Raw genomic sequence first — 15099 nt, forward strand, 5'->3', positions numbered from 1 at the left:
AGATCTAAAAGGAAAAAAAAATAATGTTCAAATGTTCTTAGCAGTTTATTTCATTCACAACTGCTTTACAAGCAGGCAAAGGGGCTGGAGAGGAAAGTGCAATCATAACATACACAGGCCTGTCCATCCATGAGTGATGACTTAACGTGAGACCTGACTTGTGATGGTGTAGAACCTGGGATTTTTTGACAGGAAAGTTGTGTTCTCCTGCTATTATCACCTACCCTACCATTCTGTTCTCTCGACTACCAATCGACAGAATATGAAATGCGTGACTGCCGCAGACCCATGCTATTTTTAGAGCAGGCCCTGAGCCCAAGTTCGATCCTACATTTTGACCACTCAGAAACTTAAGCCCATCTAAAATAGTCTGTCATCTCTGCTTGTGGCATGGGGATTCCAACATTTGTGAGTTACTTTTAACTGATTAGTTCATTTCTAACTGCCCTTTCCCAGCAGCTCTCTGTATTGAAGTGAATATAAAATCTTTCTCCTGTATTCCTTGAAAGATGTAAAGATACCTGATGAGGATTGATTAGAATGAGAGATTTGTCTGCACGTGCATTCAATGTATAGTTGTCCCAGTCTGAGGCAGATCCTCGCCTCCCACCGGGGCAGAAAGATGAGACTCAAACCAACAGATTGCAGAAGTGATGGAAAGTTTAAATGGAAAAGCAGTGAGTGTTTTACAGAGAACCACAGGTGCAGTGACAAAAGAAGATCCCAAAGCATACCCAAAAACCTCCCAGCACTCCCCTTCTCCCTACCTGAGAGTACACCCAAAACCCCCAGGGCTCTTATCTTCCCCCCCCTCCACTGTTAGGCTAATCTCAGCTGGCCAGATCTGAGATTGCCCTTCCCTCCTTTCCTCTTGGCATTAGGCCTAGCCAGGCCTAAGAAGCCTTGAGATAACTCCCCTTCCATTACCAGATTGGGAGCATCTCCCACAGGAACAGCGAGGGAAGAAAGAGGAAGTGTGAGCCCTTGCAGATGGATTTATAGGGAGCAGGACATTATGGGTATGAAATACGCAGCTTCCTGTGTCCACCCACTGGGCTGGACACCCGGGGCACCAGAGGTGCACCCCATGTGGCAGCAGCAGGAGGCACCCAGCCCAAACTGCCACAGTGGTCTTCCTGGTTCCCTATGCTTTCAATGCAAATTATCAGTTCTGTCCTGTGCAAGTTTTTAGCCACTGCATAGTGCTTTGAGGCTCAAAACAAATTGGCTGCGGTTTTTCTTTTTGTGAGCAGTTCTCCCTCCAAATGACTGTGGGGCTTGCGACCTCCGCCTTGCCTTTGTTCTAGAGAGCTTGAGTGCTTGCCTCTTGCTACAAAGAGCCAAAGATGAGACAGATGATGAACAGTTGGAAGCAGCAGCTGCAGCTGCCCACATCTGCCTCCTGAGGTGTGACTTTGCTGGGCACTTGCTGTAGTCTCCCCCTGTGTCTCATCCCTTCTACCTTCTGTGCACCAAAGTGATGGTTGCATGCTATGGTTAATGAGCTTGAAGTATGGATAAAAACCTTCTGGGGGCTGCTTCTGGCCTTAGGAACAGCAGCTGGATGCCTGTATTTACAAAAGTCAAATGTTTTGGTAATATTATTGTATCTTCCAAAGGTATTTTCAGTTACAGTAAATAGCTGCATTAAGATTTTCAGGGTGGTTTACTTAGCTAAAGGGAGTGAATATGCTTAGTTGAAATGTGTTGTATTTTTCTTTGCAGAATTACGAGACCTTGCTTTCAGATGTTGGTGGCTGTTTTGGTGGGGTTTTTTTCCCTTCTCTTTTTCAGTCTATAAATTTGTTTCTTCCACAAAGGAAATTAAGATCATGTTGCTTCTTGTTCTACTCAAGTCAAGCAAAATAATTAACAGTTCACCCACTGAAGTCACAGTTCCATCCTTTTAGCAGTGCCCCAAATTCCCTGGCACAACAGAAACGGCTCCCAAGCTGGTGTATTGGCAACGTTTTGGTTTGTGAATCTGTTCCTTATCAGAGTGCAAGGCAAGGAAGAAACTTAGATAAAAACTGGGTCTGGGTTCACTGAAATATTTTGGGAAAAAAAAAGAAAAAAGAAAACCACAGGAGAGAACTGGGAGTGAGCTTTGGTGCCGTCCTGGACCAGCGAACCAGGAGGGTTTTTTTGTGGTTTCGTAACAACATTATTGACCAGCAACAGATGTGACCTATTCACAGCATAGGAGCAGTCAATTTGGTACTGCTCCCAGAGGCATGTTTGTCGATGTAACACTGTTTCTCCTTGTGCTTGAATGGTCCCCAGCGAGGGGTGGAGGAGCTGGGAGAGGAAGGACGTGCCAGCAGGCAGCCCAGTTGGGACAGACCGGCATGTGTCCACAGCCTAGTGCATGGCCTGGTATCTCAGGTACATTCCGTGGCCTGCATATTAAGGAATGTCCTTTAGGTAAAATGTTTTTCTTTGCCAGTTATCCAGTGACTGGCAGTGACAGTTCTCTAGCCACCAGAGCCAATGCTTAGTTGTTATTATTCCTATTAGTTAAGCAATAATTCTTAGTGTTTCTTTGTAGCTTTGGAGATATCTTCATGAACACCAGGTCTGACGTATAGAAGTGGGGTTTTTAGAGTTGTTGTTTTCCCAAAGACACAGCCTCTAAATGAAAAGATCGTTTGTAAGCTGTGTCAGTAATTAAAACACCTTAAAAATGTGTGCCCACTTCTGACTTGAATCTTCTGATCTATGGATTTTTCTTAAAGCCTTGTTTCTTAAAATAAAGAGCATTTTACTACACCACTGTGTATATATAGATAGTGCCAAACCACTCCTAAACTCCTTCAGTAAACTTAGTAGCTCAGGTCTTTGAGTTGCCAATTTCCAATGGTTTTCCAAACCTATTTTATTCTTGTGGCATATCTATCCATTTCAGGTTTACAGGATTCTTTATTCAAGTATCTATACTGCAACAAGAAGTTACAGAATCTCAAGAATATTCACTTTGTTATATATGTATCATCCCACTCCTGCTACTCAATATAACTTTGTTTATACATCCAAGGATTTTATTGGCCTTTCTGGTCCCAGTATAGTGACAGGACCACATATTTAGTTGGCTGTCTTCTGCTGTGATCCTAAATCATGAGTCCCGTAGACACTGGTTTTCACAATGCAATTCTCCAGACAGCAAGCATGGCATACATTTCTTGGCTTCAATCCAAAAAAGCACTTAAACCCAGACATATATTACAAGCTAGAGATGGTATTCCTCTGGTTCCTTAGTCTGTTATCCAGAAATTCTGGGTCCAGGTTGGTTAATGTGACCTGTCAGACTACCCAACATCAGGAAATCTTGTGTGAAACACTGCATGGGGGTACAGATTATCTTCTCAGTAGATGTGTGACAAGCTTGAAATGCCTGAATTACACTGATTGTCTTGCAAGCTGAGCTGTCACAGGTAATGGATTGCAAGCTATCCTAAGGTTATGTGCTCTAGGGTTCCTTTATGTATGTCCATCCAGGTGAGTCTGGTGGAGCTAGACCTGGCAGACACAGCGCACATATGCACTACTCTCCATCTAAGGAAGCTGGGTATAATCATGGAAGACCCAGTAAATCTCACATTGCTCATATCTCTACCTGCCTCATTAATGGTATAAAAGGAGATAAGGGCTCTGCTGGTCTGAGGCATTTAATTGTCTGACATTACTTTTGACTCCATGGATTTTGTTGTTTGTTATGAAATTTACCTCAGCCTTGCTGCAAAATATTGAGGATTTTAGTTACAACCTGATAAATAACTGTCACCATAATAACTGAATTGTGTATGCAATTGCTAACCTAAATATTATTTATTTATTTGATGTCTTTCTATGTGGTGTTTTTTTTTTAATTATTTGAGTTTTGTGATTCGGGAAAGTACCTTTGAATTTTTGATGCCTTTAAGCATCTACTTAACATAAGCCTGGTGCTTATAATCAAGTATGTGTTGTCCTGAATCTAGGACTTAATTTCTAGTAGACTTATTTATGTGAATAGAAAGGCATATTTTAAGAGAAAGGAGTGATAAGTCATCATCTAGTTCCAAAACCCCTGAGCTAATTTGCATGAAAAAGATGTGAAGCTGCCTGTATTGTTATGTGAGAGATGGTAGAGACCCATACATTTATCTAGCATAGGGCTCCTTATCCTCAAAACTTTGTAAAGTCTATTCTTCCATTGTTTGTCACAAAATCCCCTAAAGCTACAGATACGCCTTTCTATGTCCCAGAAAATTCCTTTGAAGCTTGAATTGAGCTTAACCACATTTAGAATCACAGGTTTCTCCTCACTTGAAAAAGGCCCATCACATGGTTTCATAGCACTGCAAAGAAAAATCAACATGTATTCCTGCACAGGCAATGCCAAAGGCTTGCTACACAGAAAACCCATCAGAGACATACCCTCACTACATCTTTCCAGCCAGAACACGTGGATTAAGTGATCCTCCAGGGGCCTGGAATATGGTCTCTTAGTACTAGGAGGCAGCAGAACCAGACCACTTGAGCATCTCCCCTGATTTCTTTCTGCTTCCAAACCATCTGCTTCTCTGTGGTAATAGTCTTCTGCTGTTTGTTAACCCAGTTAACCTCTATCATAAGCTGTAGTAATTTATGCTGGATGTTTGGGTTTCACATAGTACTAATGGTATCTAATGAACTGTGGCTACAGAAACATCTGTTCTATACAATAGCTAGTGGTTTGTTTTTTTTAAATCCCAGTGATTAGATACACAAAAAAAATTAGTTCTGAGCTCTTTAGGTTGTGAAGATTAGAACTCAAACCTTCAGTACCAAAATAGGCCAGATTTAATACTACCCCTGCAACCTTAATTCAGTTTCCACTTGTTTATGCACTGTTTGATATTGATGCATGGGATTACTTGCTGTGTTTTCACTTATCAAATGAAAAATGGGCTGAAGGAAGGTTGAATGAGACACCTGTAAGACTGTGGCATCCTCACTTAAGAATAGGACTAGAAGCTAGAGAACATCACTTTATTTAATTTTGCATGTAATAATTATACGATGCAATTGAGAAATAGGGTAGAAGAATTGATACAGGAAATCATTTCCACTAAGAAACCTGCAAAAGGTATTAAAATTAACAAAGGCACAAAATAATGTGAGTGAGAAATGGGATATGCTAAAAACAGCTAGTGTTTGTACTTAAAGAGAAATGTAATAAAAGTGCTACTTAATTATAATGTTGCAGTTAATAATGCAATAGAAATCTTAGCTCTTTCTAATTTGAGTGCTTAATTTCTCGGTCTTAATGTTGCAGTAATGTGGTTTCCAGATTTAATTTCCTTATATTTATTTGTTTTTATCAACTCAGAAGGAAAATAGGAGAAACACATTGTGAAACCCCTCTAATGAGATCTTAATGCTACTAACATGCCTTATGTTTTCTATAAAGTCACTGATTGCATTTAATCACCTCAGCACTACTAAATCATTTCAACAGTTTACTCTTACTTCCAGTGTCATTAAAGTTCTCCAAGTTTAGGAAATACATTTGAAAAAACAAAGAGAAAAAACCCCACCAGAACAAAACCCCCTCACATTCCTGTATAAAAACGTCCCCTTCTAACATCCACGGCTTTAAAAATAAGATCCAGATTTTCTTTAGGCATGAACCTTTTATCCTTGCCCTGTGGGGCTCTATAAGAGCTATTTAAACTCATGTGATCATGCAGTTAAAGGCTGGGCTGACTCAGCAAAGTGTTTAACTATGTGCTTAAATTCTATTGTGATCAATAGAATTTGAGCATGTGCTTAAATATTATGTTGAAAAGGGATGGATTTGCAGATGTGTTTTAATGTTAAGCATGTAACAAAGTAGGCCCATAATATGTCAAAGCAAGTTGGAATAGTTCAGGTTGTAAAAGCCCTACATTTGGGGTGACTGACTTCATGAGTAAAATATTTTGATACAGTTTTAATATATCATCTGAAATACAAAGCACAGTGCTGTGAATTAGCTTACACAGGATATTGATATGTCTGTCAGTTTAAAATATGTATGCCAAAATTAAGAATGCTGTCTTTAAAAATGCAGCTGCATATATAAGAACTAATATATGGGTACCTAATACTAGAATCCCACACTCCACAATTTTCCATGTTCTGACCTGTTTTTAGCTTATTCCCCCAGTCTTTCCCTGTACTATGCAATGATCATTTTGAGGCTCTGAATCACTAAACACAATCATGTTCTGATTGGCTCAGGGGCATGAGTAATTCCACTTTTTAAATTTACTTCTGCCTATAATTAATTCTTTCTGTATTAGCAAAGATTTGTCTTCCTACTGGTTATCCCCCTTGCACTCGTGTTTGGCATCTTCTGCCCTGTGAAAGTACCACATTATTTCCCACATAACATTGGAGTATTTTTATTCTGAAGAGAAAATGCTCATGATACCAAGTTGTCAGCTGTCAATACTATGTTGATATCACAGTATCACCAAGGTTGGAAGAGACCTCAAAGATCATCGAGTCCAACCTGTTACCACATCTGTGGTGCTCATGCCCTGTCTTGCATTGTAACATGCTACCTGTTGCTGTGCTTTCACTGTCCATATCTGTGTCCTGCTGCAGATTTGGGAGTGCTCCTGGGAAAAACTGGGGAGGGGGAAGAAAGAGAGAAAGCAAGAAGAGGGAAGTGTAGAGTAGCAATAGGTGCTGACTTGAGGATCCTGTAGGGAAATCCCCATTGTCAGCTGCTGCAGTCCACCTGTCTGGGGGGACAGATCTTGATGGATGATGGGGGAGACTTGAGCCACAGACCTCTTGGGTGCCATCAAGTATCCAAATATAGGAGCATCACAGTATGTTGTTATTGTGAATCATTTCTTTGGCTACACAATTGTGAGAAGCTTAAAAACCCCAAGAAAACAGACAAAAACTGCCCTTGACTGTGATCTATTGTATTTGTTGAAGAGCAAACACACAGTGCTTCCCCAAAATGCAGACCAGGGCCTGAAGTACTGGGCAGATCCTTCTTTCTTCAGAAGTGAAAAATGCAGGAGAAGGTTGAGGATTTGGCAGATTTCTAGAAAGCTCCAAGACAACCTCTTTATTGGCTTCTAGAGTACAGTGAAGAATCACATCCCTGTGGTCATTGTTGCTCCCCTAGAGCAGTGACATGAAAGGAGACTTGTAATTTTGGTAGGTGAGAGATCAGACTTCTGGTTCCTGTATGTAGGTAGTGATAGGCTTGGTGACCCGTGTAACAAGTGCTATAAGGCAAAGCAGGACTCCGAGCTAGAGATTAGGGACAATCAGGTTGAATGCTTGTGGGCAAGAATTAGAGGGAAGACCGGTAGGGCAGACATCCTGGTTGGAGTCTGTTATAGACCACCCAACCAGGAGGATGATGTCGACGAAGCATTCTATAGACAGCTTAAGGCTGTCTCAAGATCTCCTGACCTTGTCCTCATGGGCGACTTCAACCTGCCTGACATCTGCTGGGATCTCAACACAGCAGAGAGGAGGCAGTCTAGGAGGTTCTTAGACTGCATAGAGGACAGCTTCTTATCCCAGGTGCTGCGTGAGCCTACCAGGGGCAAGGCTATGCTTGACCTCCTCTTCACCAACAGGGAAGGGCTGGTGGGTGATGTGGTGGTCGGAGGCTGTTTAGGGGCCAGTGACCATGAAATAATAGAATTTTCAGTATTCAGTCAAGCTAAGAGGGCCAGCAAGAAGACCTCCACTCTGGACTTCCGGAGGGCGGACTTCAGGTTGCTCAAGGAAATAATTCAGAGGGTTCCTTGGGAGAAAGCCCTTAAAAATAAAGGGGTCCAGGAGGGCTGGACCTGCTTCAAGAAAGAGCTGATGAAGGCTCAGGAGCAGGCTGTGCCAATGTGCCGGAAGAGGAGCCGCCGGGGCAGACGGCCAGCCTGGCTGTGTAATGAACTTTTAATTGAACTAAGGGAAAAAAAGAGGGTGTATAATCTTTGGAAGAAAGGTGAGGCAACCCATGGAATGTTTAAAGAGGTTGCTAGGGCATGTAGGAGGAAAATTAGGGAGGCAAAAGCATATTTGGAACTTAAACTGGCCTCTGATGTGAAGGACAACAAAAAGTCCTTCTATAAATATATTAATAGTAAGAGGAAGGGCAGGGACAACCTCCACTCCTTGGTTGACATGGAAGGAAATGTTGTAACACAGGATGAGGAAAAGGCAGAGGTACTTAACACCTTCTTTACCTCAGTTTTTACTAGCTGGAAAGAACGTCTACCAGACAGCTGGCCTGCAGAACTGGCAGAGGGAGCCAGGGAGCTGCATGGTTTCCCTTTGTTCCATGAGCAAGTGATAGGAGCTCTCCTCAGCAGCTTGGACCCCCACAAGTCCATGGGACCAGATGGGATCCATCCTAAGGTGCTGAGAGAGCTGGCAGATGAGCTGGCCAAGCCACTCTCCATTATTTTTCATCAGTCCTGGCTCACTGGAGAGATCCCAGCTGACTGGAAGCTGGCCAACGTGGTACCCATCCACAAGAAGGGCCGGTTGGATGAGCCAGGGAATTACAGGCCTGTCAGCCTGACCTCAGTGCCAGGAAAGATTATGGAGCAGGTCATCCTGAGTGCAATCACGCAACACTTAGAGGATGGCCAAGGGATCAGGCCCAGCCAGCATGGGTTTAGGAAGGGCAGGTCCTGCCTGACCATCCTGATCTCCTTCTATGATCAGGTGACCCGCCTGGTGGATGTGGGGAGGCCTGTGGATGTAGTCTACCTGGACCTCAGCAAGGCCTTTGACACCGTTCCCCATAGCAAACTCCTGGCCAAGCTGTCAGCCCATGGCTTGGATGGGAGCACACTGAGATGGGTTAGGAACTGGCTGGAGGGCCGAGCCCAGAGAGTGGTAGTGAATGGTGCCACATCCAGCTGGCAGCCAGTCACCAGTGGTGTGCCCCAGGGATCAGTACTGGGCCCCTTGCTCTTTAACATCTTTATTGATGATCTGGACGAGGGCATCGAGTCCATCATCAGTAAATTTGCTGACGACACCAAGCTGGGGGCAGGAGTTGATCTGCTGGAGGGTAGAGAGGCTCTGCAGAGGGACCTCGACAGGCTGGGCAGATGGGCAGAGTCCAATGGCATGAGATTTAACACATCCAAGTGCCGGGTTCTGCACATTGGCCACAGCAACCCCATGCAGAGCTACAGGCTGGGGTCAGAGTGGCTGGAAAGCAGTCAGGCTGAGAGGGACCTGGGGGTGCTGGTCGACGGTAGACTGAACATGAGCCTGCAGTGTGCCCAGGCAGCTAAGAGGGCCAATGGCATCCTGGCCTGCATCAGGAACAGTGTGGCCAGCAGGAGCAGGGAGGTCATTCTGCCCCTGTACACTGCACTGGTTAGGCCGCACCTCGAGTACTGTGTCCAGTTCTGGGCCCCTCAGTTTAGGAAGGATGTTGACTTGCTGGAACGAGTCCAGAGAAGAGCAACAAAGTTGGTGAGGGGTTTGGAACATAAGCCCTACGAGGAGAGGCTGAGGGAGCTGGGGTTGCTTAGCCTGGAGAAGAGGAGACTGAGGGGTGACCTTATTACTCTCTACAACTACCTGAAGGGAGGTTGTAGACAGACGGATGTTGGTCTCTTCTCCCAGGCAAGCAGTACCAGAACAAGAGGACACAGTCTCAGGCTGCGCCAGGGGAGATACAGGCTGGATGTTAGAAAAAAGTTCTATACAGAAAGAGTGATTGCACATTGGAATGGGCTGCCTGGGGAGGTGGTGGAGTCACCATCACTGGAGGTTTTTAGGAGAAGACTTGACGGGGTACTTGGTGCTGTGGGTTAGTTGCTTGGGCGGAGTTGGATTGGTTGATGGGTTGGACGCGATGATCTTGAAGGTCTCTTCCAACCTGGTTTATTCTATGTATTCTATGTATTCTATGTATTCTATGTATTCTACCATCTGTAACAGTGAAATGAAATGTATCTATGTGTAGATACATTAATCAAGATACACAAGTTTTGAAACACCTTTGTGAAAAAACAAACTTCACCTAGCATGTGTGAAAGCTGCCAAGGTGCAGAGGGGCATCCAGCGAGCTCTTGTCTGACACACTGTCAAATGCTGCTCTTCTGAAACCACATCATCTTGTAAACCTGAGAAAGATGCCGTGCTGATGCTTCTAAAAATAGCTGCGGGGTGCTCAGCCGCTCTCCAAATTTCAGCAAGTCAACTGAACAGCGTGTGGCTGGTAAACTAGTCTAACGGGCTGTGCCAAGTGCACAGGCATGCCGAACACGGCAGGGCTGCCTCTGCCTGCGCGCACAAAACCCGGCCCCTCGTTCAGCGCTGCCTCCTGCTGCCCCCAGCCCCGTTAGTTCAGAACTCGCCCCTCCCGAGGCGGCCACAGGTCCTGAAGGAGCGGGCAGCAGCCGCCCGGCTCCCCCATCGGAGCCAGCTGCGGGGAGCCGAGCAGAGTCAGCGGAGCGGCCAGATGGGTGCCGCGAGTGGGCGAGGCTGGGCCACGCCGCCAGCAGAGCCTGTCGCCGACACAGCCTCCGGCCTTATTCTGGGGCCGATGCAGAGGCCGTGGCGTTGTGGTCTCCTTGCACTAAATAGCCCCTGAGGGAGGGAGAGGGGTGCGAGTCCCAGGCGGGGAGCATTTCTGTCCCGCTCCCCCCCTGGCTTCTCCGCGCCGAACGGGCTGGGCAGGGGGAAGGGGTTAATGGCGCTGGAGGGAGGGAGGGTAGCCGGCGGTTTGAGAGACAGAGCCTGGACAGCTGTGTTTGCTGTGGTATTTTTAAAGGCATTAATGCAGGCTCCAATCACCCGGCCGAGCCTGACCTATTTTTGGCTCAGGCCGGCCATTGTTCTATTTCTGCCGCCGTTGGGCCGCGCGGGTGTCGATTCAGATGCAAATGAGGCACCGCTGCCGCTCCCGCCAACTTCGCCCGGCCGGGCAGAGCGCGGAGCGGGGACAGCCGCGCTGCTCCGCACTGGGGCACTTCGGGTTGAATTCGCGGGGGCTGCCGGGCCCTTCAGAGGGGGTTACTGGTTTTGGTGGTCTTTGAGAGGCAGTGTTCCCCTCCTCGCCCCAGCAGAGACCCCGAAGCGCAGAGATAATTCTTCATCTCTTCCTGCACCTGCCGTGGGCCGCCCCAACGCAACTGCTCAGACCCGGCGGCGCGCAGCCCCCCGCGCCCCCACGGCTCCTTCCAGCGGGCGGGGGCTGCTGCCGAGAGCGCATCTGGGGCTTTCCCCGTCTCCCGATAGATACTTGTGCAAATGCTTAAACACTGCTAATTGCCGAAGCGTATTATCTTACAACCCGCGCTGGAGGAGGTAGGACCGCAGAGGGTCGTGCCCGAGCCCCTGTGCAAGTGCAGTGATGAATCTGTGGTGTAGCTGAAGTGCAGACCAGCTGGAATATGCTGCAGACCATTTACGAGAGTGAATCGTGTTTTTCCTCAGATGGGGTTTCTGGACGTGAACAGCTCTTGGCTCAGCAAAGAATGCACAGTATGATCAGCTCAGGTAAGAGACAGCTCCGTACCTCAGACTCCACTGGCTGACCGGCAGCACTCAGCCTAGCACGATAGGGAAACACCCTTGCTTTAAAGAAGTGACTTTATTTTTGTGGTTTTTATGTAAGCTGTTGTTAAATAATTATGGTAGTATGTTAGATAGCAGCTGCTGCTTTTGCACGGAGTTTGCCTCCTTCAGCCTGCTGCTCTCCAGACAGAGCAAAATGCTCACAATCCAAATCTAGTTTGGGATTCCTTGTTTGTTTTGTTGCATGGTTGCAAAATGGGGCTTACTGTACAGACTTGTTCATAGAGAGAGGCTACCTCAGACATGCCTTGTCAAGAGGCTGCAGTTACAGCCCCTCATAGGCAATTCTGTTCACATGTCTGTTGTAAACAGGATTTGATCTTTCTGTGAGTTTCCTTTTCTCCAGTTTTCATACCAAGGGAGTTTAACGCAAATCACTTTCTCTTTTCAGTACAGTGTTACTTTAAAATGTCTTTAATGTGTATGGCTTATTTTGTAAGTTCAAAAAATATTTGTGACCCTGACAATGGTAAACATATGTAATGACTCACTGAGATGTGAATTGGATGTGGTTTTTAATGAAGATATTTCAGAGCTGTTCTCAAAGAATACTGGACATTTCTTCATGCATATGAAGCTGCCTTTGTATTTTCTAGTTACTTTGCTAGCTGTTTTTGAAACCTGCAGATGATGCATTAAGGATGGACTAAGCTAGAAGAACTGTTGCCATTCAGATAAAATGTCAATGTAGACAGGCTAAAAAAGTCAACATTCAGGTTACTCATACCCAGTCTCCCTTAAACTCAGTGAACTGCATTTCTGTTTTTATCAAACTGAAACCTGTCTTTTGAGGCACAATGTTACCTGGTTAATATCTTTTTCGTTTAGATCACTAACTGTTCTCCATAAAGTTGGCTTTATAGACATCTTATATATAGGATACAGGATGAATTGTTTACATGTACTTTAATCTTGGTTTACCCTTCCTTTTTTCTTTTCTTTCTTTTTTCTTTTTTTTTCCCCTCCTTTTTTTTCTTTTTCTTTTTTTTTTCTCCCTTTTTTTTTTCTTTCTCTTTCTTTTTCCTTTCTCCCCCCTTCTTTTCCCTTTCCCCCCTTTCTCCTCCTTTTCTTCACAAAACTTGGCAGCGCTTCTCAGTTTTTAAGATTAACTATTTGTGTAGACCACGGCTCTTCTCACATACTGCTTCTTTTGCTACACTTGTTGAGGCCATGTTTGTTTCTTTTAAAAAGATACTTATTTTCCTGTTTTATAAGAAAAAGAACTTTTCACCTGTGTTTCTTTCTCACATACCTTTTTTAGAACAGACTTCTCGTTTCAGATATGAAAACAAATTGTGATTGTATCAAAGGTAGCATCTTTCCTGTTCGAAAAGACTGGGCTATGTCTTAACCTTGTGATTAGTGGTTTTCACTAATAGAATGCCAAGGTTATAAGACTGAATGAGAGATTGAAAAGGTGTTATGTGCAGGTTAAAATACTGAGAATACCTGGGGGAAGTGGAGGCTTCCACATGATAATGTTTAAGATTGGCAGTTTTTCTGTTCTTTTATGAAACTGCTGGGTTTGCTTGTACCTTTTTGGATCTCTCAGAGACTTTACTATTTCTCCAACTTCAAAGATGAGATGTTCATCACCAATTACAGTTCCTCTGTCAAGGGCAGGAATCAAGTGAAAGACTTGCTTACGAAGCTCTAGCAAATACAGTAAGTAAAAGCAGAAGTTTCTCTGAAACATTTACAGTGCCAGCCTCTCATTGGTTTTCTTGAACAGCTCAGCAGGTCTCAAGTGCTTTTATATTGGCCAAAGAGATAAGACTGACTGATTCCCATCCCTCCTGTTTTGTTTGGTTTTGCTTGTTTGTGGGTTGTTGTTTGTTTTGTCATTGTTGTTTTGTTTTGGTTTTGAACGCTGTGTCAAATGGAAGTTAGCTGTACACAAGTGAAAGTCTGGGATTTTTAGCTCATTATAGTACATAGTTACTGCCAACTAGTGTTGCTTGAGCAAGAGCAGTTTTCTCACTTGAAACATAAGAAAGGAAGGTGATTTTCACTAAGTTTGTAGCTCAGCTTCTCTTCACAGAAGACAAGAATATCCTGATATTGTAAGGATATCAAGAATATCCTGATACTACATTAGGCCCATTTAACATATACAATTTCCCCTGTAGTATCAAGTAGAGCAGAAGGGATGTTTAGGCTTTTGAAAAACCCAACAACTTGGTCAAGAACATTGTCCATGTAAATATATATTCTGTAGAGCATAAAGTATTCCTCAGTGTTTCTATTGGCCTTTAAAATGCATAACTGGGCTTCAAGAAGTTGACGTGGTACATAGTGTGCTGTTTAATTCATGTCACACGAAACCGCAAAGCTTGGTCTTGCTGTCACTTACCTTCTGTTCTCCCAAGTTCAGGGTAGCTTTTCAAGTATTGTCTTCCCATGTGCTGCATATAGGAAGGAAGTTACCTTCACTGACAAGTGTGTGAGTTTTTCTTAGAATAAAAAGTTGCACATATTTAAGAAAATCACAAATCCATGAATGTTTATACTCTGCACCCCTGATACTGTTAAAGTCTTTGAAGCAAGCACAGCTTCAGCACTCAATGGATTTTTAGGTTTGCTGGTTTCCAGATGCAATAGGCATGCATTATACAACTGATTTTAAACTGGGCTGGAGTCATCCCCAAGGAGGACCGATTCAATGGCTAATGGATATGTATTTGCAAAGCAAGCTAAGGAATTTCTGACAACAGCAGACATAGGAAATACTTTTGTCATGTGAAGCAATTCTTCTGGTATTCCCTCAATTACTGCTTTGCCTGTCTCCAGCCTTGCCTGTAAATCATACTATGAATGAGATTATCTGGATAGGTACCAATCAAAAGTCTAATTATGAATGGAGCAATCTAGATCGGCACTGACTCAAGAAGCTGTGTAATTTGCAGACACCTACACCTTACTGCAGAGAGCTGTTTCAGCTGTCTTGAGAAGACTGAACTAGATTCTCCCATATGGTACTGTTGCTCTCACAGGCAGCAGTAAGAGCTGTGCATCTTTGCTTATGAAAATGATGCTGATGTATTCTTACCCGATGCCATAATTATTTTAGTTTCACAATTTGAAAAAAACAAGTCTGGATTCTAAAGCCACTTACTTAGTTGGAATTACTTTTTAACTGTGGTGTTGCTATTATTTTACCCAAAGAAGTCTCAACTATGTGTGTGCAGTGCCACAGTGGCATTCATCTGGCCTCTTACCTTACTACTATGCAAGTTATGAACTATTAGATCCTTGAGAAAAAGCATGTGGTGCAGCACAGTCCGTGCCAATAATGCTTTTTAGAATGTAGAGAATAAATATCTAATGGAGGTCTGCATTACTCAAACACGTCAGTTATGTGAAGGAGAAGAACCTGCTCAGCCATGGTATCTGTAGATGTGGGACTTTAACATGAAGTTCATCAACTTCTGGTTATTCAGCACATTGTGCTGGTTTTCTGAAGGGTAAGCTTGCCACATATACTTCACTGGCTATACTTTCACAGCCTTGTACTGC

At 44.2% G+C, this 15099-nt stretch overlaps 1 protein-coding gene across 13 annotated transcripts in view; it reads left to right on the plus strand.

The window, feature by feature from the left end:
• HDAC9 (histone deacetylase 9) overlaps positions 1 to 15099 on the plus strand; it is a 471044-nt gene that overhangs the window by 182843 nt on the left and 273102 nt on the right. For 7 of the 13 annotated variants that reach the window (XM_054161156.1, XM_054161167.1, XM_054161157.1 and 4 more), the window contains exon 1: positions 10845 to 11505. The exons of 1 other annotated variant lie outside the window; for it this stretch is intronic. In XM_054161156.1, coding sequence (XP_054017131.1) covers positions 11400 to 11505 — 106 coding nt within the window. In that variant the 5' untranslated portion in view covers positions 10845 to 11399. Of the gene's footprint in view, positions 1 to 10844; positions 11506 to 15099 lie in introns of those variants that run through there. 5 more of the 13 variants (XM_054161165.1, XM_054161160.1, XM_054161162.1 and 2 more) reach the window with 5 other exon arrangements.

This window comes from Dryobates pubescens, chromosome 4 (assembly GCF_014839835.1).
Source record: "Dryobates pubescens isolate bDryPub1 chromosome 4, bDryPub1.pri, whole genome shotgun sequence".
NCBI classification, from domain to species: domain Eukaryota; kingdom Metazoa; phylum Chordata; class Aves; order Piciformes; family Picidae; genus Dryobates; species Dryobates pubescens.